A 21621-nucleotide genomic window follows, 5' to 3' on the forward strand; every position below is an offset into this window, starting at 1 on the left:
CTGTTTACGTATTTAATTCTCGAGACTATACCCAGTATCATTAGAGACCAGACATTCTTTGTAGAGCAATTACGAAACCGTTACAAAATCCTTCTGTTTGTCGATCGCGAAGGAATTCTACTTTTTAAAAAAGTCTGATTTTTGCTGTACGATTTAATTCGTTTACGTTTACGTACAACGTGTTTGCGTGATCGATACGGTACTCTATGGTAACGAAGCGTTCGAGAAAACGTCTTGTCCAACGATAAGACTTCGAATCGCTACGATTGCATTTTGTTCGTCGCTAAAGGTATCGTCAGCACGTAAAAAACATGGGGAATACGGAGAGCAACGTAGCCAGTGGAGTGAAAAAGCAGACGGACTCTGGGTCCATCATGATGTACAAATTGGTCGACTTGAAAGGTAAACATGAGTAAAAAATTCATAAATTCTACTAGAGAATCTTTCTGAAAAACAGAACTCTTCGTGATTTTTCGACGATACACGTACATTAAAAAAAAAAAAAGAAGTACGTCTTCTTCCTCTATTGGTGTACGATAATTTTATTAATATGCGAAGAGATGCCTTTACACGATATCAAAGAATCGTTTGATGCTGTCGAACAGGTGGTGGTTTATTGGTAGACATGATGAAGAGGGCAACGCAAACGAAACAATACGCCGAATTGGATCACGCTCTGAGAACAAAAGTGGAGCCTTATTTGTACAATAAAGGCAGAGGTAAATGGATTCCAGTGGAGAAGCTTGTTTTGCTGCGAAACAAAGATCGACCGAAGCACAAAATGGTAATCAGAGTATTGTCGGATATCCAGGAACGTTACTTTTTATTTCACCGTTGATCGCGTTGCAGCTACCTCCGTTAAAGGCTATGGAGAATCCGTCCGATTACGACATAGACAAGGACATGGGCGACGAGGAAGTCGACGAGATGACTATAGGTAAGAAAAACAATAGCGATATCGTCGAGCAGCGACGGACGACATTTTATTCGAATGACGGACGGGTACAATTAACGTTTAACAATTTGTTCGAGTATTCGATTCACCTAAGTTTCGTACGTTTTATCCTAGATAAGAGCAAGCACAGATTGGTCTGTTGGAGCTTGAGTCAAAGAGGCGCGGTCGGTGAAACGACTTTACATATGTGCATGTTACACGCGACTGCTATTCACATCGATTTGGCAAAACGTTTGTTGCGCTTCTATCCGAACCTCATCAACGACGTGTACATCAGCGACGAATACTACGGTGAGTAATAACCAAGCTCTGCTCTGCTCGTTCTCGAGCAAACCTTGTACTATCTCTTACCTCCTCTGTCTGTCGTTCGACAGGCGAAAACGCGTTGCACATAGCGATAGTAAACGAAGATCCGTCATTGGTAAAATTCTTGCTCGACAGCGGCGCGGACGTTCACGAACGATGCGTGGGCAACTTTATGTGTCCGGAAGATCAGAAGGCGTCGAGAGCCGACAGCGTGGATCACGAGTGGGTGTGCGTGGCTCCAGAAACGAATTACGATGGGTAACGCAACCCTTTCTCGCTTCTATCAGCAACTTAGGGCACAAGACTATTTGAAGGAATGTCAGATTTTGTTTCCTTCGTTGACGTAGTACCTTCGTTCGCGTAGGTACGTTTATTGGGGCGAGTATCCTTTGAGTTTCGCGGCGTGTTTGGGCCAGGAGGAATGTTACAGACTGGTGCTCGCGAGAGGCGCAGATCCTGACAAGCAAGACACGAACGGCAATACCGTTTTGCACATGTTGGTGATCTACGAAAAGCTGGTAAGTATATGTTTGTAGCTAGCAGACGAACTCGTATCGAAACGAATGATGAGTTCCCTTCGCAATGGAAGGCTACGTTCGACATGGCGTACGAAGTGGGTGCGTCGCTGTCGCTCAGGAATGCTCAACACCTGACGCCTTTGACGTTGTCGGCGAAATTAGCCAGAATCGAAATGTTCTTTCACATTCTGAACATCGAGAGGGAAATTTACTGGCAGATCGGGAGCATCACTTGCGCGGCTTATCCTCTGTCGCAGGTCGACACTATCGATGTCACCACTGGAAACATCAGTCACAATTCTGCCTTGAATCTGGTGGTGTTTGGAGTAAGTGGAAGACTACAGGTTCGCGGTATCTATTAGAGCTGAAACCAGTGATACTGAACATAGTGATTTTTTAGGAAAAGGACGAACACTTGGAGCTGATGGACGGCATACTGATCGACCTTTTGAATGCGAAATGGAACACCTTTGTAAAATCCCGATTCTATCGTCAATTCTTTCTCTTCTGTTTCTACTTCCTTCTATCGTTGATCAGCTTCACCCTTCGTCCAGGACCTTCGCTGACAACGAGCACACCTGCAGCCACCGACGCGTCTATCGAATCATCGACAGCCATACGACCGGATCTCCTATCCAACGCTACCCTAATCACCAGTCGAGTCTCGAAAAATTACCTAAACTCCAACCTCTCCGAGCTGGTAGAGAGAATCGTGACCACTAGCTTCATTACGAACCTTAAATCCTCCTTGAACGTGACGCCGGGCTTCTTCGAGAAGCTCAAGCTCGACATTCTGGCAGATGTAACGTTCGCGTTGAAGAACGTTTCGCTGATGGAGGGAAACGAGAACGAACTTGTTAACAACTCCTACGAAACGACTCCTGGTGCGAACGAGCACGTGCACCAACGGAAAAATGATACGGCCACGGATTATCTTAAAGCCACGATCAACGGCAGTCTTCTCGCCGCGACGAACCTGATGCGCGATGGCGTCACGTTGTCTGGTAGCAGCCGCAGGAACAACTGGTACATTGCGTCACGTTGAAACAGATTAAGACGAACTCTAAGTTTCTCTTCTGAGATCACGTGTGGCCTTGAACTTAAATTACATCAAGTTTCAATTAGATGAATCCATAGTATCCATAGAAAAAAATGTGACGCTTGTTGCAATCCTGTAATACAGAGAAAAAAAAACTATCGAGACCCCAGAAGTCGATCTAGGATCGAATTGAAATCGAAATCTTTAAAAAAAACGTCTCTTGCGTAAATTGCAACAGGCAGAGATCTTCGGAAGAAATATGCCAAGTGTTAATTCCTCGCTGAATTTGCATTCCTAATTCGGCTTTAAACGCCTCGTTAAATCCGCGCACTGTAACGAATACGCTGACGAAGCTATTTTCTCGATACCAGGTGGAGCAACCTCACCGAAGAATGCAGACTGATGCAGCTGACAACGTTCTCGGGAAAAATTCGACTAATCGCGGAAATCATGATGGAAGTCGCGGCCATACTTTACATTATCGCGGCGCTACGAGAGGCGAGGTTCCTCGGTCTCAATATGTTTATCGAAAATTTGGTACGGTGATAATTAGACTGCGGATTTTTATGCATTTATAGGAAACTTGAATGTATGAGAAACTACAAAATACACGCAGGATGTAATAATATAAAAGGCTGTTAGAAATAACGTTCTTATCGTAATACTTTCGGAGTGAAACAACCTTCTATTTAGATTCAATTTTTGTAGGTACGTTTACAAAGATTTTACTTTGCGTCAAGATCCGCAGCCTAGTGATAATACGTAGGTTGAAAAGTATCTGCGATGACGTCCACCCGTTCTTAAAAATGCATACATTTGAACGGTGGACTACAGGTGTCGCGAGATCCTTCAAGTAACATTTTCGAAAGGAGATGCTTAAAAAAGATTAAATTCATGCTTACAAGGCTAACGCTTAAAATTCAGACGTTTGCTTTGCGTAATTTCTAGGAAACAAATCTCTTTAAATCATCAGCGAATCGTAACTTTCCGAGATTGTTTTCGATTGCTGTAAGATCAAGTTTGTTTAGTCGTTGTGTTCATTCATGATCTGTAGTCTGTGTACATTCCTTGATGCTTTATCTTTGAGGAACTTGTCTACGAGTGATATTTTATCATTATAGACCGACGAAACTAATCCTATGTTTACTAGACACGTGTACGTACGAAACGTCCGCAATATTTCATTCCTGTATTTTCATTCGTCTAATGATTTAACAAAGTTTCTGAAGCGAAGAGTCTCTGGCACGAATCCAGGATACGGATCACCTAAGCACTTCGTCTGAAACATGGCTGCCGCTGTCTTCATCATTCATTCTTGGAAATCGTCGGAAATCTCTGGTCTGCAGAGTTTTGTTGTTTCATTCTTGAAAATTGCCTGCCAGTGTCATTAAAGGAACGTTGTTACGTTAGTATGATCGATACAAATCTCGACGCTAACGAGAGGAATTGTTTCCAGATGACTGCACCATCGCGAGTTATGTTCCTCTTCTCCTGTTGTATATTATTGTCCTTTCCGTTCCTGCGGCTGTCTTGCGCGGACGAAGTCGAGGACATGCTGGCGGTCGTCGTGATGTTAACCACTGCGCCCTACTTCCTGTTCTTCTGTAGAGGCTTCAAGACGGTCGGTCCTTTCGTCGTTATGATCTACAGAATGATCATGGGAGATTTGATCCGATTTGTTTCCATCTATTCGGTGTTCGTGATGGGATTTTCTCAGGGTAAGGAGTCACCCTTTAATCCGTGGTTCCGTTTTCCCATCGCTTCCTTAGCCCTGGAACTTTTGGCACACTAATTGTCTGTTTTGTCATACATCAGAAGCGACATCGACACGGATTATTGCACCGAGAGCTCTTCCATCGTAAAACGGTCGAGACGCTACGCCAAGATTTTACCGTGTTAACCGTTCCGCGTAATTACGCAATTTTACTTTAATAAGCCCCGTCGTGTCATTCGAATGTTACTTTTCTTTTTTTAACTACCGTCTGTGAAAATAAACGAACGTTGCATGATTTATTTATCTTTCAGCGTACTACATCATATTTTTATCATTCGACAATCCCAATACACCGGAAGGGGTTGACGATTCGATAAGCAATCCAATGCCATCGCCGATGGAGAGCGTGATGGCTATGTTCCTGATGAGCATGACGAACTTCGGAGATTACTATGGAGCGTTCGAGAGAACGGAACACGAGATGGAAGCCAAGGTATGTAATGTAGGAGTCTAAACGAAAAATAAGGCACGGGGATTCGAATCCACGATCATCGGATCCACAGTCGACCGCTTTACCTACGCGACCAATCCCGTACCCTACGTTTCGTGTTCATATTTGACTCCTTATTGTTGGGTATGGGAGGCGCGGACACTACAGTAATTTATCTTAAGCTTTTTATGTACCGATCGATCGATTCTGTCGTAGCTCCTGTTTGTACTGTACATGGCGATCGTTGCGATTTTGCTCGTAAACATGTTGATCGCCATGATGGGGAACACGTATCAGAAGATTGCTGAGACTAGGAACGAATGGCAGAGACAGGTACACTTTGCTTTATCGTTTCCTATGTGCTAACGTTGATAATCGAGCTTAACTTAATTTTTATTAAGTTATGCGTTGCAGTGGGCGCGCATAGTGTTGGTGGTGGAAAGAGGGGTAAGTCCGAAGGAAAGGCTGAAGAAGTTGATGGATTATTCGCAGCCGATGTCTGACGGTCGCAGAGCTTTGGTGCTTCGATTGAATCAGTCGGTAAATAACACCCACTTCTCGCCTTAAAATTATTCAGACGTGGAATAATTAAACGTAACACCTGTTCTAGGAAGAGGATAAGGAAGAAATGAAGGAAATTTTAGAAATGAAGAGAACGCACGATAAATTGTACAAGAAAAGGCAGGCTAAAATGGCGAAGGAAAAGGGCATTATACTAGATGACAATGTTATTCTGTAACGATTTTCTCTTGTTAAACATTTCTTTGCTTCGGTGATAAAAATATAAAGCAAGATAATTCAAATATTTTGTATTTTATCGAGTGCCTATTACGTACATGTCTGTTGGGGCACATTAATTAAGTAAATTGTCTTTGTTCGAAATTATTTTATCCAGATGCCCTTCGTCGTTGCAACGTGACTCGTAAAATAAAAAATAGTACCGACGTAACGCAATAACGATACCTAATGTGGTTACTATAGTAACCGTTACAGCTAGCAACGGATACTCGATGTCTCGCGAGCTTGCACGTTACTTTAAGTTCGAGACGCTTTGTGAGTCTTTCTAGAAAATTTGAACAGCAATGAGCAAATTGACATCGCCGATCGATTACAAAAAATTGGAACTAGAGCTTGTAGAAGCCCTTAAAGCCGACGAGTTGTATAAACTACAAAACGACGCGAAACTCAGAGCTGTGGAGCAGAATGTTCCCACGTACGAGGACTTTAGGCAAATGGTATCGTTACGATGCGTTTACTCAGTGCTCTCTATAGATTCTTTGTCTTAAGCAAAATTCACTTTATTCATTTTCAGGTGAACGCTGCGCATTTGAAACCCTTGCAACGCGACGATGTCGAATCCAAAGTAAAGACGTCGTGGAATCCCGTCGCTATTAACAAGAACTCGAACACTATAATGGTTCTCGACGAGTTAAAAGACAAACGGTCCGACGAGGACAGGAGCAACGATGTCTTGGAAAACGAATTGCCTGTCACGTACGAACAATTTATTCGCTCTTGGAAAATAATCAAAGGATACGAGGCTAAATTTAATTATCTCAGACATTTAAGGTATGACGTATGCTAATTTTAAGCCTTTCATGGATGTTTCTAATCGAATTTGAATAATCGCCTTCTACTCGATCGATGTTGCAGAGACACTTTACGGGAAAAAGTTTTTTCCATTGAAATCCCTTCGACGTTGTTCGCTGAGCTAATAAATGTTTGCCTCCATCGAACCGTTACGATTACGAGCGATATCGAATGCGTCGTTGAAATCCTAACTGTTTTAAGCGAATGTAACCGATTCTGCTTGACAGCCTGTTTTATGGGAGAAAACGAGAGAGCAACGTGTACACGGTTATTCCGTGAGTTGCTTGCCAGAGGAAAAGACGTGCTCCTCAAAAACACGATCAAATCTTTAGGGTTAATTTACGGCATTGTACTTGAATAGCGAAACTGTTCGCGAACAAAAATAAATTGTAAGAATAATCAATCCCAACGATAAGGTAACAGCGTAAACCTCCGTACCGGCCACAGATATCTGTGTTACCAACCGATATCGTGAAAATCACGTGATCGTTGAATGCGCAATATGGCCGCGTATACCGTAACATCAGTTCGAAGTATAGTGACTGTAGTCGATTAATGTTTAGTTCGAAGATCAGTCGAAATTTCCAAGTCTATTCTTCTTCAAAAACGAAATGACTCGAAGGCTTGGTACCGAATTTACTTGTTATCGTCGTCCTAGAGATATCTCTCGATGCTTACACGTACGTACGTGGAATGATCCAATGTTGTACGTGTGTGCATATATCCGTGCGTCCGCGCGCATTCGGTAAACAAACAGAACCGTTGAACCGTCCGATAGAATTGACTATTTATAGTGTTCCTTGATATTTCGTCAGCGACAAATAAGAAATTTTATGCGGAATACCGACGGTCAGAAATCGCGTTATTATCTAATTCAGAACAATCCGATAAAGTATACGCATGCAACGTATGTGTGGACCTATATGCATAGAGCACATTCAGCTGGTGTAACGTTTTGTTATCACGTGACGCGAATATTATATATCGTAATGAGCAAAGGAGAAATATGTACAACAATTATCAGTTCTGTCGTTGAAAGGAATATACATACACGTCGCACAATTATTTAGGATCCTATCGAAATTAGAATAACAGCAGTGTATCCGTGATAAACAGTAAACAGAATTCATCGAGTGACTCATCGAGAATATGCGGTTAGAAGAAATGCCATTGCGTTTGAGCTCGGACGAGCGGGATTTTGAAATGGACGAGGAAACTGACCATCTTCTTCAACCCTCCGAAGACAGTATACGACTCCTAACATCGAGAAGACGACGAATCAACGATTGTTCCATATTTTTCAGGAATTTTCTTTGCGGGTAAGTTTATTTCGACTAAACACTTACGGTCGCGTAAATGAGGAAAAAGCACGAGTAATATTTGTTTAATAATTTACGATAAACTAATTACATAGATGCATTTCGATGAAATTTATATCGAATAATGTTGCGCAATCTCAATTTTTACTAAATTACTATAAAGTAAAATCTGAATTTAACGGATTTCAGATTTAACACCTCCCCCTCCCTCGCTGTTACTTCGCTAAATACCATAGTAGATTTAAAACTATTATCTCCTTTAATTATAGTTGTTAGAATCGGTTGTTTTTCGTGATAACTTTCCGCGAATGCATAAAGTATTGTATTGCAAGAGGAGACAGAATTCGATTCGCTGTTGCAAGTAGGTGAACTCGTCTTCTTGTAAGCGCGTGCTTCGTGGTTATGATGTCACAACAGTGTCGTGTCGAACGTCGAAAGTTAATTGTGTGACTACTTTTCTCAACGAAAGAATAAATAATACTGTTTTCTTATATGGTTTTTAACGAAGAAATATCTAAATGGAGACGCAGAGCAATGTTATAAGGCTATCGAAAGAAGATATCCCGTTAATATCTAAGCCGCGAAATGACAAGTTGTGGACAAGGTGACGTACATTTTGCTGTGGCCAAAAGCTTCGATTTTCCTGCAGTTTCCATTCTCCCAAAAGCATTAATTAGCTATTGCCGACGATTTCTACGGTATTTAGCTCGTATTTGATAATATTATGCAGATAGTATCACTCGATTCGTCGTAGCTCTATTCCATCATAAATACGTACATACGTGTGTCACACACTACTATCGTTACGCACAAATATTCGATACCTTCCGTTTTCCATAATTTTTCATTTGTACTATTAGATTATAGCTAATTCAACGATCATGTCGTTAATATAGTAAAATAAAAATAACATAAAATTGAACGATAGACTAATATTCTTCCTCTTTTGCCATCCCATTTATTTGTTATTTTTTATTCATAGGTGTTGTACTTGGATGTGGAGGAGATGTTGCAGAAAACGCGAATTAAGAGCAAGAGTTATTCACATTGGTCAACCGATGCAAGAGAAATTTCCTACCAATGTGATAAGAAATCAGAAGTATAATGTTGTCACATTTTTACCCCTGGTGAGACTTGACACTAAGCATAGAAAAATAATTGTAGCATAAAATAAGAAAAGTAATGTTTATTTCCCTGTTCCTTAGGTTCTTTTCCAACAATTCAAATTTTTCTTGAATTTGTATTTTTTAATTATGGCTATATCTCAGTTCATACCAGACATACGAATAGGATATTTATATACATACTGGGGACCATTATGCTTTGTGTTGACCGTTACAATTTGTCGAGAGGCTATTGACGATTTTAGACGATACAAAAGAGACAAGGAAGTTAATGCCCAAAAGTATTACAGACTAGTTAAAGGGTTTGATACACCAGAACTCGTACCAAGCTCTAAATTACGAGTAGGCGATTTGGTAATTGTGGAGAAAGGTCAAAGAGTACCAGCCGATTTGGTTTTATTGCGTACAACGGAAAAATCGGGAGCATGTTTTGTAAGAACCGATCAATTAGATGGAGAAACAGATTGGAAGCTACGATTGGCTGTGCCAGCTACTCAAAAATTGGATAATGATTCTCAATTGTTCGACATAAAAGCGAGTCTATACGTTGAAAAACCACAGAAAGATATACACAGCTTCATTGGTACATTCACGAGATACGATGGATACAGTAGCGAAGAAAGTTTAGGCGTGGATAACACATTATGGGCAAATACAGCTGTTGCATCAGGTTCAGCTCTTGGTATTGTTGTGTATACAGGACAGGAAACCAGATCTCTCATGAATCATTCTGCTCCACGGTCAAAAGTTGGCTTATTAGATCAAGAGATAAATCAATTAACAAAGGTCTTATTTTGTGCTGTACTCGGCCTTGCGTTGGTAATGATGTCCTTGAAAGGTTTTAATGGGCCGTGGTATCGTTACATGTTTCGTTTCGTTCTATTATTTTCGTATATAATTCCGATCAGTTTAAGAGTAAATTTGGACATGGGAAAAGCTTTTTATGCGTGGTGCATACAGCGAGACAAAGATATCGCTGGAACGGTCGTAAGAACGACTACTATTCCGGAAGAACTTGGCCGCATCTCGTATTTATTAAGCGACAAGACTGGTACTTTAACTCAAAATAAAATGGTTTTCAAAAAGTTACACTTGGGTATGATATCTTACGGGCAAGAAACATTTGACGATGTTGTGAACGTGTTAAAAACATGTTACTCTGTAAACTCTAAAACTTCACCGGCTAAACCACCTGCATCCTTACACAGTGGGAAAGTAAGAAGATCGGAAAGCACTAGAATATACGACGCAGTGCATGCTTTGGCGTTATGTCATAATGTAACACCTGTTTATGATGAGGTAAATAAATCCTCCAACTTGGACACAGTCAGCATACAAACTGGAGAAACAGAAGATTCGGGTTCCATTCAAAGGTAACTTTCAATTATAATAAAATGCTTAAGGTTACCCGATCGACGAAGAACGTTTTATTTAAACACAGACGTGAATCAATATTTATGCACGTGTGTTTGCTTACTTTTACTTTAGCCAAACGGAAGCGGATCAGCAGTACTACTTGCCAGATCAAAAACGCAATTACCAAGCTTCTAGTCCGGACGAAGTAGCATTGGTTAAATGGACGGAGGAAATGGGATTAGCTTTAGTCAAGCGCGACTTGAATATTATGCAGCTGAAAGCTCCGAGTGGCAAAATTTTAAATTACGCAATTCTACAAATATTTCCGTTTACATCAGAGACCAAGAGAATGGGAATAATAGTGAAAGAGGAATCTAGTTCAGAAATAGTATTTTATCTGAAAGGCGCTGACGTGGTAATGTCCGGAATAGTACAATACAACGATTGGTTGGAAGAAGTATGCGGTAATATGGCTCGAGAAGGTTTACGAACGCTAGTTGTCGCGAAAAAAAATCTGACAGAGGAACAGTATCTCGACTTTGAAGCAAGGTACATCCTGCTTTAGTATACATTATGCAGCGGTACAATTAAAAATGATTTATTACTTGAGAAATAATTTTCTTTTAGATATAATGCAGCGAGAATGAGCGTTAGCGATCGTGTTTCAAGAGTTACCGCTGTTGTCGAAAGTTTAGAAAGGGAGATGGAGTTACTCTGCGTAACAGGTGTTGAAGATAGATTACAAGATAGAGTGAGACCAACATTGGAAGTACTGAGGAATGCTGGAATTAAAGTAAGTCGTTGTACGAAATGCGATCGTCTTTTCCTCATGCTGACGGGTCTAACTTTTTATGAATTTCAGATTTGGATGCTAACAGGAGATAAATTAGAAACGGCAACTTGTATAGCGAAATCTTCGCGTTTGGTTTCACGATCGCAGAGCCTTCACGTTTTCAAATCTGTGGTGACACGCACGGATGCTCATTTGGAATTGAATACATTTCGTAAAAAGCAAGACTGTGCCTTAGTTATCAGTGGGGATTCCTTAGAGGTGTGTTTGCAATACTATGAACAGGAATTCTTGGAGTTGGCGTGCGGCTCGCCTGCCGTTGTTTGTTGTCGATGTTCCCCTACACAAAAAGCCGAAGTTGTCAGTCTTATCCAAAGACACACAGGTAAAAGAACCGCGGCTGTTGGAGACGGTGGCAACGATGTTTCGATGATACAAGCAGCGGACGCTGGTAAATATTGTCTTGATGGTTTTTTTATTAGAATAAAATTACACTCATTAAATTATCCACTGTATTCTAGGCATAGGTCTTGAAGGACTTGAAGGGCGACAGGCCTCATTGGCTGCAGATTTCTCCATCTCTCAGTTTAGCCATTTGGCTAATCTGTTGTTGGTTCATGGACGAAGAAGTTACAAACGTTCTGCTGCTTTAAGTCAATTTGTTATTCATCGTGGTTTAATTATTTCAACTATGCAAGCTGTGTTTTCGGCAGTTTTTTATTTATCATCGGTATCCTTGTATCAGGGATTCTTAATGGTGGGGTAAGGAAAAATTAGATAGTCTCAAACCAGTTCCTCAAATTAATAAAATATCGAGATTAACAATAATTATTGTCATTACTATTTTGCAGATATGGAACAATATATACAATGTTCCCAGTGTTTTCTTTGGTATTGGACAAAGACGTATCTGGGAAAATTGCGCTAACTTATCCGGAGCTTTATAAAGAACTCAGTAAAGGCCGGTCGTTGTCTTATAAGACATTTTTCATGTGGATTTTAATAAGTATATACCAAGGTAAATACTTTCAATATATTTGCATTGATCATATATGTTGTATGTATACAATAAGTAATTCCAGGTGGAGTTATAATGTATGGTGCGCTGATAATGTTTGAAGATGAATTCATTCATATAGTAGCCATCAGTTTCACAGCGCTTGTTCTGACGGAATTAATTATGGTAGCTTTAACGATCAGGACATGGCATCACATTATGATATTAGCAGAGATTTTCTCCTTAGCCTTTTATTTGTTATCTCTAGTCGTCCTTAGAGACTACTTTGGTAAGTTTCATTTGTACCTTTTAAAACATTAAAAGATATTTGACTATTTTTGTTTCTGTCCAACACAGATGCTGAGTTCATCAAAACTACAGACTTCTTGTGGAAAGTATTACTGATAACTTTAATTTCCTGCATGCCATTGTATATCTTAAAATTCCTACGAAAAAAATTCTCGCCTCCTAGTTACACGAAGTTATCTTAAGTTCGAATACAATAATTTCACTTGGCAAAAGTAGTTCACACGATGAATTGGAAAGATCTGTTATGTATCGAAATGATACGATAAAATATTTGCAAACCAATTATCTTTGATTCCTGATTCGAGTCCTTTGCTCAGTATGAAATAGATAAACATCCATTTTGTAAATCTCCTCACTATTTTTCTAACTACGCTTCAAATAATCAATAAATACAAACTTTACACTAAACATCAAAGTGCAACTGTTAATGAAATTTTCGAATTTCCTGTACTGTATCAATATTATACTGAGCATTCCAACTGGACCAACCCGATGAATCGACGCAGGCTTATTTTTCTTCGAATTTTTGAGTAGAGATAAATTATTCCATTGCTCTATTAACGCGTAAAATTATTATACAACTGTCCTCTATTTATTCATTTTAGGTTATGTTTGAACTCATTGAATTTTTTGATAACTGTAAATAGAGACTCTTGAAACTGAGCTTTTTAATTGTGTTTTTTTAGTGTTTATTTATGAAAACAATATGCTTTTCTTCCATGAAATGTGTTCGAATAACATATAGCATTTAATTCAGTTTTGCGTAATATTTATCTTTTGTATTTGGTCGTCTGATTTACAGTATTTTTTATATTAAGTTTATAAACGGATGCTTCGAAAGCATATAATGCTTTATTTGACGTTTTCTTCGTGTATTTAATAAATATGTGAAAATATTTGAGGTTAAATCTTTATTTTTATAAATTAAGTTCCGAGAGATCTATTTGCTAACGTTTTCCTTTGACGATATATTTGTTTTATATTGTAAGTATAAGCATTATTTTCAAATATATTGTTATTCACTGCAATTTACTTCCTGTGAATACACAACACTATAATAAAAGGAAACTGATTTTTATATTCGTGCGTAAATTATAAGCATGTAGAGATAGTTGTAATTGTTATTACTTATAATGTTGAAATGTACTGTACTATAGATGACATAGTTATTTCTAGGTAAATATTATTTGACTTGACACATTTGTAATTAATTTATGCGCAAATAAAATAATATATTCCTTTGTCTGATTCATTTTTTACTTCGTTTCTTTGTTTCGAAAATAACAGCAAACACTGGTTTCTGTCTTAAGGTTATTTAATATAATTTATCTAATCGTAACATGTAATTTCTCGGTAGCGTGTTTGCATATTAGTTGGTGAATATTATTTACTTCTAGTTTTGATAATGTACGTTCCATATGTCTATACACTATAGTATAACAATGCGATAATTTGTTGTGTTTAGGGTGATGAAACACATCTTTCAGTATAATTTGTTCTATTCTGTCACCGCCAATATTCCTTACTAAATCGTAAAAATCATTAGACGAATAAGAAACACCTTCGGGTATCCAAAAACTTATGTCGTTTTTGCACTGAGGATATATACTGACAGGCTGTAAAGCATACATCTCATTAACTTACTTTCCAGACAATATTAATTTTATTTTTAATTCCTAGTATACTTCTTTACCTTGTATTCTATTGTTGCATTAGGATCTTCAACTTTAAACTGATTTAAGAAACCAGAATCTTGGCTCCAAAATAATCTGATATCAGGAATATTATATAAACACATAGCTAATCTTTCTAATCCCAGTCCAAATGCCCATCCAATACGATCTCCTGCACCTGAATTTTGTAGAATTTCCTGACGCATGATACCACATCCCAATACTTCAAGCCATTCATTTCTGTAGTAGACTTCTAATTCCCATGATGGATGGGTGAAAGGAAAATATTGTTGAACCCATCTAGTTTGGGTTTCTGGAATTAAAAGTTATACTTCTATGTTCAATTAAAATTCTTCTATTCAAATGTTTTGTGTCTACTTTGTTACCTGAGCCAAAAAGTGCCTGTGCTAATCCTATTAAAGAATTTTTCAATTCATGTTCCATTATTTTTACAGACTCTAAAGTATGACAACCTTGTTTGTCATTGCTCTCTACACCTCTGTGTTCAAACAGCCTCAATTCTTCAGAGCTATTGGTATTTTGAAATACTTCATCTACTGTACACATTCTGACAGCATCTACTTGATGGAAAACAGGATAATGCATGGAATCCACTTCATCTCTGCGATACACATCTCCAATTACAAGAAAATTGTTCAATCCCATAGAAATTAGTTCCGATTGATGGGCAGTTGTATGAGCACGTAACAAAATATCTTGATTTATATAGTAACAATCATTTTTTTTTCTACTTGGATGATCAATTGGTACAAGAAGAGAGTCAAAATTTTGAGCAACAGTGACTATAGGAGATATATTATCATACACGCTAAATATTGGATTCCCAATTCGATTATGAAATTGATTGTAAAAATAATTAACAATACGTTGACGTATGTAAGATAAAGGATGGTATGGGGTAATGTGCAAGTTCCTTTCTAATTTGTTAAGGACATTTGGAGTGACGTTTGTCCACTGGTCTGTTGTATACTTGTTTCCTAATAATGTGATTTCATTGTATTTTTGAACTTCTGAGGCTATAGAGAAGGTTTTACACAGTGGTGATTTTACTATATTATGCCCAAAGGCTATATGAAGCCTGGACCTACAAAAAAATACAATAAGTATCACCATAAAAATCTAACTGGTTACGTTGTTACAACATAACACATCTAATGCAAATAACCTAACCATCTTGGTATTATCATCCACATATTTCAGAGTAATAAATACTGTTTATGATGAAGAAAATGTTTGTTTCTGGTATCTCGTACGGTTTAATCACCGTACGTTATCAACATCGTAAAAATGTAAACTGTAATTGTTCACCGATAAACTCAAATAAACTAACCCACGTGACTGTGGGAAAATTTCATTGATCTCCTGTCTCTTGTCATAGAGTTTTGTTCATTCGATTTTTCCTTTTTGTAAAGTTGCGTATCGTTTACAATCAAAACATTAATAATTAGGAATTTCAATTGAGTCTAGATCGAAAGTTAAAATTTATAGTTGTATGGTAGGTCTTTTCTGTTCACTATGAACACAGGATAGGAAATCTACACTCGTATTTACTCTATGATGTATTGTATTTGATTGTGTATCATTATTTCGAAACGATGGCTGTTGATCGGAATGTGATTCTCAGTCTTTATCGAAATCTAATTCGAGAAAGTAAAAAATGGAATGCATACAATTACAGGTAAGTTCGAACTGCTAATCTAAGGTATCATTTATTTATCATGACGTTTCTCCATTGAATAGATAACCTTAACTGAAAAATACCCAAGCTCCCGGTACATTTAACACACCATTCGCAATCATATTTAACCTGTATACTTTTATATTTATTACAGGATGTATGCTTTAAGAAAAATCCGCGACGAATTCCAAGAAAAAAAAGCACTTCGAGATCAGACGAAGATCGAGGAGCATTGCAAAAAAGGAAAGGAAATGCTCGAAGTAATTAAGAGACAAGTAATCATTGGAAACTTCTATGCCACCAAACCACTAGTTATCGAAAATACAAGATATAAACCTAATTTAAATTAAAAAGCAAATTAATTTAATATTAAGTGAGTGCTTGTAAAATGAACTGGGATGAGTGTATCATGTAGGAAATTTTCAATTTCCATGAATATGATTAGAGAAACTGAAGCTAAGATGTTGTAAGTTTCAAGATGATGATGAATCTGTAAAATGTTGTTATAATGAATAAAGTAGAATATTGATTACAGTAAATAGAGATCTAATGTATGTGTAATAATATTTCAGGACTATTCTTTTTAATAAAAGTATATTTAACAATGATGCGTCACATACTGAAATATATCCTTTTTAATTATAATTAGCTACTCTTTTATTAGTAATTGTTATAAATAATGTGAATACATTGTAATATCGTATATACAAATAGTTCAGTGGCGCCATCGGTTGCAAAAGGCCCAAGTTCATCGTGAAATAGTTTCTGTGTCTTGCCGCTAGATAACGCTAACGACATAATTTTTACCGACTTTATGTTTATTATATAATATTAAACAATGTCCTCGTAATTATGCTAGACGCATTGCAATATTAATATCCAATTGAAAAAATATGTTTAAACTCTAAATTTTTACAATAAATTCTAACGTCGATAAATTTTATATCCATGCGACATCTGGCGGTGGAGAATAGGAACTATTTTCACGACAATTTTCTCTATTTTCTATAGAGAAGCGCGCGTAAATTTGAATACTTTGAATGTAGCTATGTAGCCATTTCTTTTGATTGACAATTAGTTGTAATATGTAACGTAAGGATTTCAAATGTATACTGTATAGTACAGTTTCGTGGAGTCTAAGATTTGTTTATGGGGTTCAATCATCGCCAACCAATATAATTGGAAGTTATAATTGGAATTACCGTAAGTGGTTTAGTCATTCTTTCTAAGGAGAACGGATTTAATTTAGATTTAGGATGTTATTGTATCATAATCATTACGTTTTAATTTAATTTCTTGCAGAGTTTGACGGTCATCTGGTTACAATCCAACAAAACAACGCGCAACTAGCTATGTGTCGAAGCGTCGCCAAGACTGGTTCCAGCTTAAAAATGTTCATTTACTGGAATAGCCAGTTTGCAGCCTTGACTTAAGTCTCATAGAGTAGAGGTCAACAATCTGCACCTCGCGAGTCACATGCGGTTCTTGAACTCCGTCAAATATAAATCTATTATCAAATATAATTTCTATTAAATACAATATTTCACGATTATAAGCGTGGCTCTTTTGTTTACGTCCAAGATCTCGATGGCACCTATTATTGATCTTTGCAGAGCAACTAAATATTTATCATCCACGATCAAATAAATTTGTTGAAATATAGCAACTTTTCAGGACCTTTTTCATAGACCTTTTTCAGTAACATTTCACACGTATTTTCATCATTTTGTCCAACTTCTGTAGATAGCGAACAAGAGTTGAATTTTCTGAAGAACTGTCAACGTTTGCCTATAACACGAGCGTACACGAACGTGCTGGTTCCACTGCTATCAAGTCTAGCGAACCTGATCCCGCTGTCCTCGCTTATCTTCAGGTAATCGAGGACGCGGTTCTCGCTCTGCTGGAGTTCAAACCCGCTGAAGATCAGGGTCAGCTTGTTACCGTGCGAGTTTTTCAGGATGCAAATTGCTCCATACGTTCAGCGGATAAGAGTTCAGATTGGCGAGACGAGACGATTCGTGCCTGATAAGAAGCATAGATACGCATGCAGTACGATCGAGAATCCGATGGTAGTTGAGGAAGGACAGCAATTGTATCAGAACAACTTCTGGAACTGATGATGCAGACTGCAACATCTGCGAAGCCATGAATACTTGAAATTAATTTTTTTTTTAAATTAAACCTTGTTGCTTACTTGGATCAGGTTGGAATCTACGGCAACGTCGTCTTAGGCAACGCGGCTATCATTTTCTACTAGCCTGCAGTATGCAGATGTTTATTCAAGGGCAACGTGCAAGGACAAGGGTCATCGGTCTTAAGGACTTGGAGGGGATCGATCCTCCCACGCAGGAGCAACTGGAGGTTTTCTTTTTAAATCGATTTTCCATCGAAATCTATTGGAAATATAGACGGTGGAATGAATGAGCTAGCCTTTTGTTTAAGTTGACTTTAAAAAACTTTATTAGAAACACGCGGAAGGGCACGTCTGTTCTGTTCGAAAGAAGCAGCTCGAATGAAAGTGAGGCCATGAACGAGGAATTTCGTCACGTAACCAAACTCAAAATTGAACAATTTTTCTTTGTAAATAAATAGTAAGTTTACTTTAGAAAGGCACAAAATTAATTTCTATCCCTAATCATCATGATAATAGAACTCTGTATCTACATGTGCTCTCTCGGAACGTTCGACTGAGGAAAAACTAAAAGTCGAACAATGTTTCTTTATAAATAAATAGTAAGTTTACTATAGAAAGGCAAAAAATTAATTTCTATCCCTAACACGTAAACGATAATCTCTCTCATTGCATTGACAAATGGCTGGGCAAGAGAGCTTCTATAGTTATTGGTACCAGCTTTCCGCTTTATATGTAGGCGCGATAAATTCAGCGAGAAGCGCGAAACATTTTACTCGTCAGGTTTATTAAATTTGCTCGTTTTGGTTTGATCTGTCGTTTCAGTAAACACGGCATACACGTATGACAAGTACTGCGCGTGCGTCGAGCATTGCCCTCGAGGATTCATGGTGTTTTCTTAAGTATAAGTACCAGCGGTACGCGGCTCCCGCTGTTAGTTTCCAACAGTTTTGCGCGGGGAACTTAACTTTCCATCGCGTCGATACGTTCCTCGTATCCCACCAACAGTAAGCTCAATTTACAAAAAATATAGTATCACGTCTATCGCTACATTATAGTTTGTCGAATTTCGTTTTTGTTCTAGGACAGCGACAGAAGTCGAAGATGTTGTCCGAGTGTTTGGCGTTGGTTGCCTTGTTGACATACGTGTCTGCCGAAGGTTTGCGCTTTAAACTGCCTTTTTTACGGTTGTTTGTACCTCGAGTTCCGTCATAATTTCAGCTTTCGTGCCAAATAATATAATAGTTGTCGAATTTACAATTAGCTCCACTGTAAGTAGACTGGGAATGAAGAAATCTACGAGAGTGTGGACAAAATGCAACAATGAGTAATTTAGATAACAGACTGAAAATATTTAATGCAGGTCCTGCGAGTCCTCCGATAGCTGGTAAAGAGGCGTTAGAGAGTGCGTACGGACCCTTACATCCTCCAAATTGTGGCGCGAGCAAGATCCTCGACCTACTTGGGATAGTTAATGGCGAACCAGCCAAGCTGGGTAAGTACTGCTGTGCTAGAATGAACTAGAGAGAAGGTGAAATATAGTATAACAGAATAGAAGGAAAAGTAGTATAATAGAACATTCGTCCTCAATCAGTCGCGTTCTCACTCAGCCAAGCTTTACAGAAAGCTCTGTCTCTCCGGACGCGCGCTTACACATGGAGGAGGAACACACACATATTCACTCACATATATTCATTCGCACAATACAAATGTACCCACATTTACACAATACGAAGTTTGACAAATAATATCTTGGAAAATTGTATTGGAAATTTAGGCGCCTGGCCGTGGATCGCCGCGTTGGGTTATCGCAACGCCTCGAATCCTCTGAAACCGAAATTCCTGTGCGGTGGTACCCTGATATCGCGAAGGCACATCCTGACAGCCGCGCACTGCGTCACGGACCCGGACCTGTACATGGTTCGCATCGGAGACTTGGATTTGGAGAGCGACCAGGACGGGGCCTTCCCTGTCGAGTTGGAGATCGAACAGAAGATCGTGCATCCCGAGTACGACAGTAAGAGACAATCGAACGACATCGCCGTCCTGAAGCTGATGAAAGATGTAATTCTCACGGGTGAGTGTTCGTTTCGAAGCATCGATTCCTTGTTTAATATTGGATTGTCCGGAAAGTCCGCGGCGATTTTTGGTAGGTGGTCCGGGTCTGAATATATCGAGGTGGTTGAAAACGAATAACACGCATACATCTCTTAAAAGGTGGAAAGGTTGTCGAACAAAATGGCACCTATGTAATTCAATAAATATATATTAAAATTCAAACGTGTTTTTGAATGTTTCTTAAAAATCGGCACGAATATTCTGGACAACCTAATACAAAGCCTCAAACATCTTGATTTTCAATTTTCTCTCCGCTGGAACGTCATTATTTCTGTGATTTCCAGACTACATTCAGCCCATCTGTCTCCCAGTGGACGACCCTCTCAGACGCGACGACTTCTACGCGAAAAATGCTTACCTTGCTGGCTGGGGAGCCACCTCGTTCCGTAAGCGCCCTCGTTACACCGAATAATTAATCGTTTCCTCCTAAAATGTCTCGTTTATTATTTTCTTGTGTCTCTGTAGACGGACCAGCGAGCAGCATTCTCCTGCAAACGCAGGTACCCGTGGTCAGTATCGCCGATTGCAAGTCAGCCTACTCCGGAGACCCGAATCGATTGATCAACAACCGCACGATATGCGCTGGGCTCCAGCTGGGAGGAAAAGACGCTTGCGACGTAAGCCTACTGCCATCCTGCTCGAACAGTCTTTAATTCCTTTAAATGAAATCTACAAATTTTTAAACGTATTTTCCAGGGTGACAGAGGAGGTCCTTTGATGTTAGTCCATGACAAATCCGTCTACCTGATCGGTGTCGATTCCTTCGGCTACAAATGCGCCGAACCTGGATTCCCAACTGTCTACTCGAGAGTCACCGAGTACCTTGACTTCATTCTTCCTCTAATGGGTTAACGCAGGAGGCTCGTCGACAGAGATCGCGCGAAACACGAGAAGTTCGCTTCCGTCGCTTTGGATCCCCGCGAAACGATTCCGATACCCTAACGCATTTTATGTCGCGGAATGTATCGTTAATAGGTCCGCGATGTTGATTTACACAAGCATTGTATAATTGCTCTTACATAAAGAATGCCTACACAAAGAACAACTTCCTTGTATTTCCCAACTGCTACAATAATAATAATAATAAGTAGGGCTATCGGTGGAGTATAGTGCAACTACGCTGGCATATTGCTACGTTTTAAGTAGTATTGAGTCGTCTGGAAGGTCCGTGTCGATTTTCGATAGGTGGTACACGTCTGTTTATATTGGAATGGTTGAAAACAAGTAACATGGGTGCATCCTTTAAAAGGTGGAAAGGTCGCGGAACAAGATGGTATTTATATAATTCAATAAATATATATCAAAATTCAAATATATCAATAGCGTGGTTCAGTACTTGGCGCTTTATAAATTAAGCTTCAGTTTATACAATACAGTGAAAGCACAATTGTGGAATAAATCTGGTGATTTTCAATGTTTAAGAAATATTTGCCAAAAACTTACTTTCTTTTACTTCTCTTCTCTCCACGCCACTCCAAGCAATGAACTTTTCA

General features: G+C 38.8%; 6 protein-coding genes across 10 annotated transcripts; 5 read left to right on the top strand and 1 right to left on the bottom strand.

The window, feature by feature from the left end:
* The first annotated feature begins 198 nt into the window (after positions 1-198).
* LOC128889772 (transient receptor potential cation channel subfamily V member 5) lies at positions 199-5777 on the top strand. The gene is made up of 14 exons (XM_054147735.1): positions 199-402; positions 606-784; positions 850-937; positions 1070-1246; positions 1330-1519; positions 1626-1779; positions 1851-2105; positions 2180-2805; positions 3190-3355; positions 4275-4536; positions 4844-5025; positions 5239-5355; positions 5437-5562; positions 5633-5777. Exons 1-14 carry the CDS (start codon positions 312-314, stop codon positions 5759-5761), a joined length of 2742 nt encoding a protein of 913 aa, XP_054003710.1. The 5' UTR covers positions 199-311; the 3' UTR covers positions 5762-5777.
* A 300-nt stretch (positions 5778-6077) lies between these two features.
* On the top strand, positions 6078-7015 carry LOC128889770 (coiled-coil domain-containing protein 103). Its single transcript, XM_054147733.1, has 3 exons — positions 6078-6257; positions 6335-6591; positions 6676-7015. The coding sequence occupies exons 1-3, from the start codon at positions 6105-6107 to the stop codon at positions 6971-6973; spliced, it is 708 nt and encodes a 235-aa protein (XP_054003708.1). The 5' UTR covers positions 6078-6104; the 3' UTR covers positions 6974-7015.
* Positions 7016-7146: 131 nt separating this feature from the next.
* On the top strand, positions 7147-13755 carry LOC128889766 (probable phospholipid-transporting ATPase IIB). 5 transcript variants are annotated; one of them, XM_054147722.1, is made up of 11 exons: positions 7147-7292; positions 7729-7931; positions 8914-9058; positions 9137-10428; positions 10544-10960; positions 11039-11204; positions 11274-11652; positions 11723-11963; positions 12053-12219; positions 12284-12487; positions 12556-13755. In XM_054147722.1, the coding sequence occupies exons 2-11, from the start codon at positions 7762-7764 to the stop codon at positions 12687-12689; spliced, it is 3315 nt and encodes a 1104-aa protein (XP_054003697.1). In that variant the 5' UTR covers positions 7147-7292; positions 7729-7761; the 3' UTR covers positions 12690-13755. The 5 variants fall into 5 exon arrangements, with proteins under 5 accessions (XP_054003697.1, XP_054003699.1, XP_054003701.1 ...); XM_054147724.1 differs by lacking the exon at positions 7147-7292 and adding an exon at positions 8440-8629 and having other exon boundaries at positions 7817-7931; XM_054147726.1 differs by lacking the exon at positions 7147-7292 and adding an exon at positions 8440-8535 and having other exon boundaries at positions 7817-7931.
* LOC128889767 (probable phenylalanine--tRNA ligase, mitochondrial) lies at positions 13147-15500 on the bottom strand. Its single transcript, XM_054147727.1, has 4 exons — positions 15372-15500; positions 14567-15285; positions 14201-14493; positions 13147-14123 (listed from the first exon to the last, which is right to left on the bottom strand). The coding sequence occupies exons 1-4, from the start codon at positions 15392-15394 to the stop codon at positions 13833-13835; spliced, it is 1326 nt and encodes a 441-aa protein (XP_054003702.1). The 5' UTR covers positions 15395-15500; the 3' UTR covers positions 13147-13832.
* Positions 15501-15743: 243 nt separating this feature from the next.
* Positions 15744-16487, top strand: LOC128889771 (protein bcn92). The gene is made up of 2 exons (XM_054147734.1): positions 15744-15879; positions 16034-16487. The coding sequence occupies exons 1-2, from the start codon at positions 15797-15799 to the stop codon at positions 16227-16229; spliced, it is 279 nt and encodes a 92-aa protein (XP_054003709.1). The 5' UTR covers positions 15744-15796; the 3' UTR covers positions 16230-16487.
* Positions 16488-19333: 2846 nt separating this feature from the next.
* LOC128889556 (venom protease-like) lies at positions 19334-20980 on the top strand. The gene is made up of 5 exons (XM_054147279.1): positions 19334-19505; positions 19788-20087; positions 20413-20514; positions 20594-20745; positions 20825-20980. The coding sequence occupies exons 1-5, from the start codon at positions 19334-19336 to the stop codon at positions 20978-20980; spliced, it is 882 nt and encodes a 293-aa protein (XP_054003254.1).
* Positions 20981-21621: the final 641 nt, after the last annotated feature.

The sequence above is a fragment of the Hylaeus anthracinus genome, unplaced genomic scaffold (assembly GCF_026225885.1).
Source record: "Hylaeus anthracinus isolate JK02 unplaced genomic scaffold, UHH_iyHylAnth1.0_haploid 11997, whole genome shotgun sequence".
In the NCBI taxonomy this organism is placed as follows: Eukaryota; Metazoa; Arthropoda; class Insecta; order Hymenoptera; family Colletidae; genus Hylaeus; species Hylaeus anthracinus.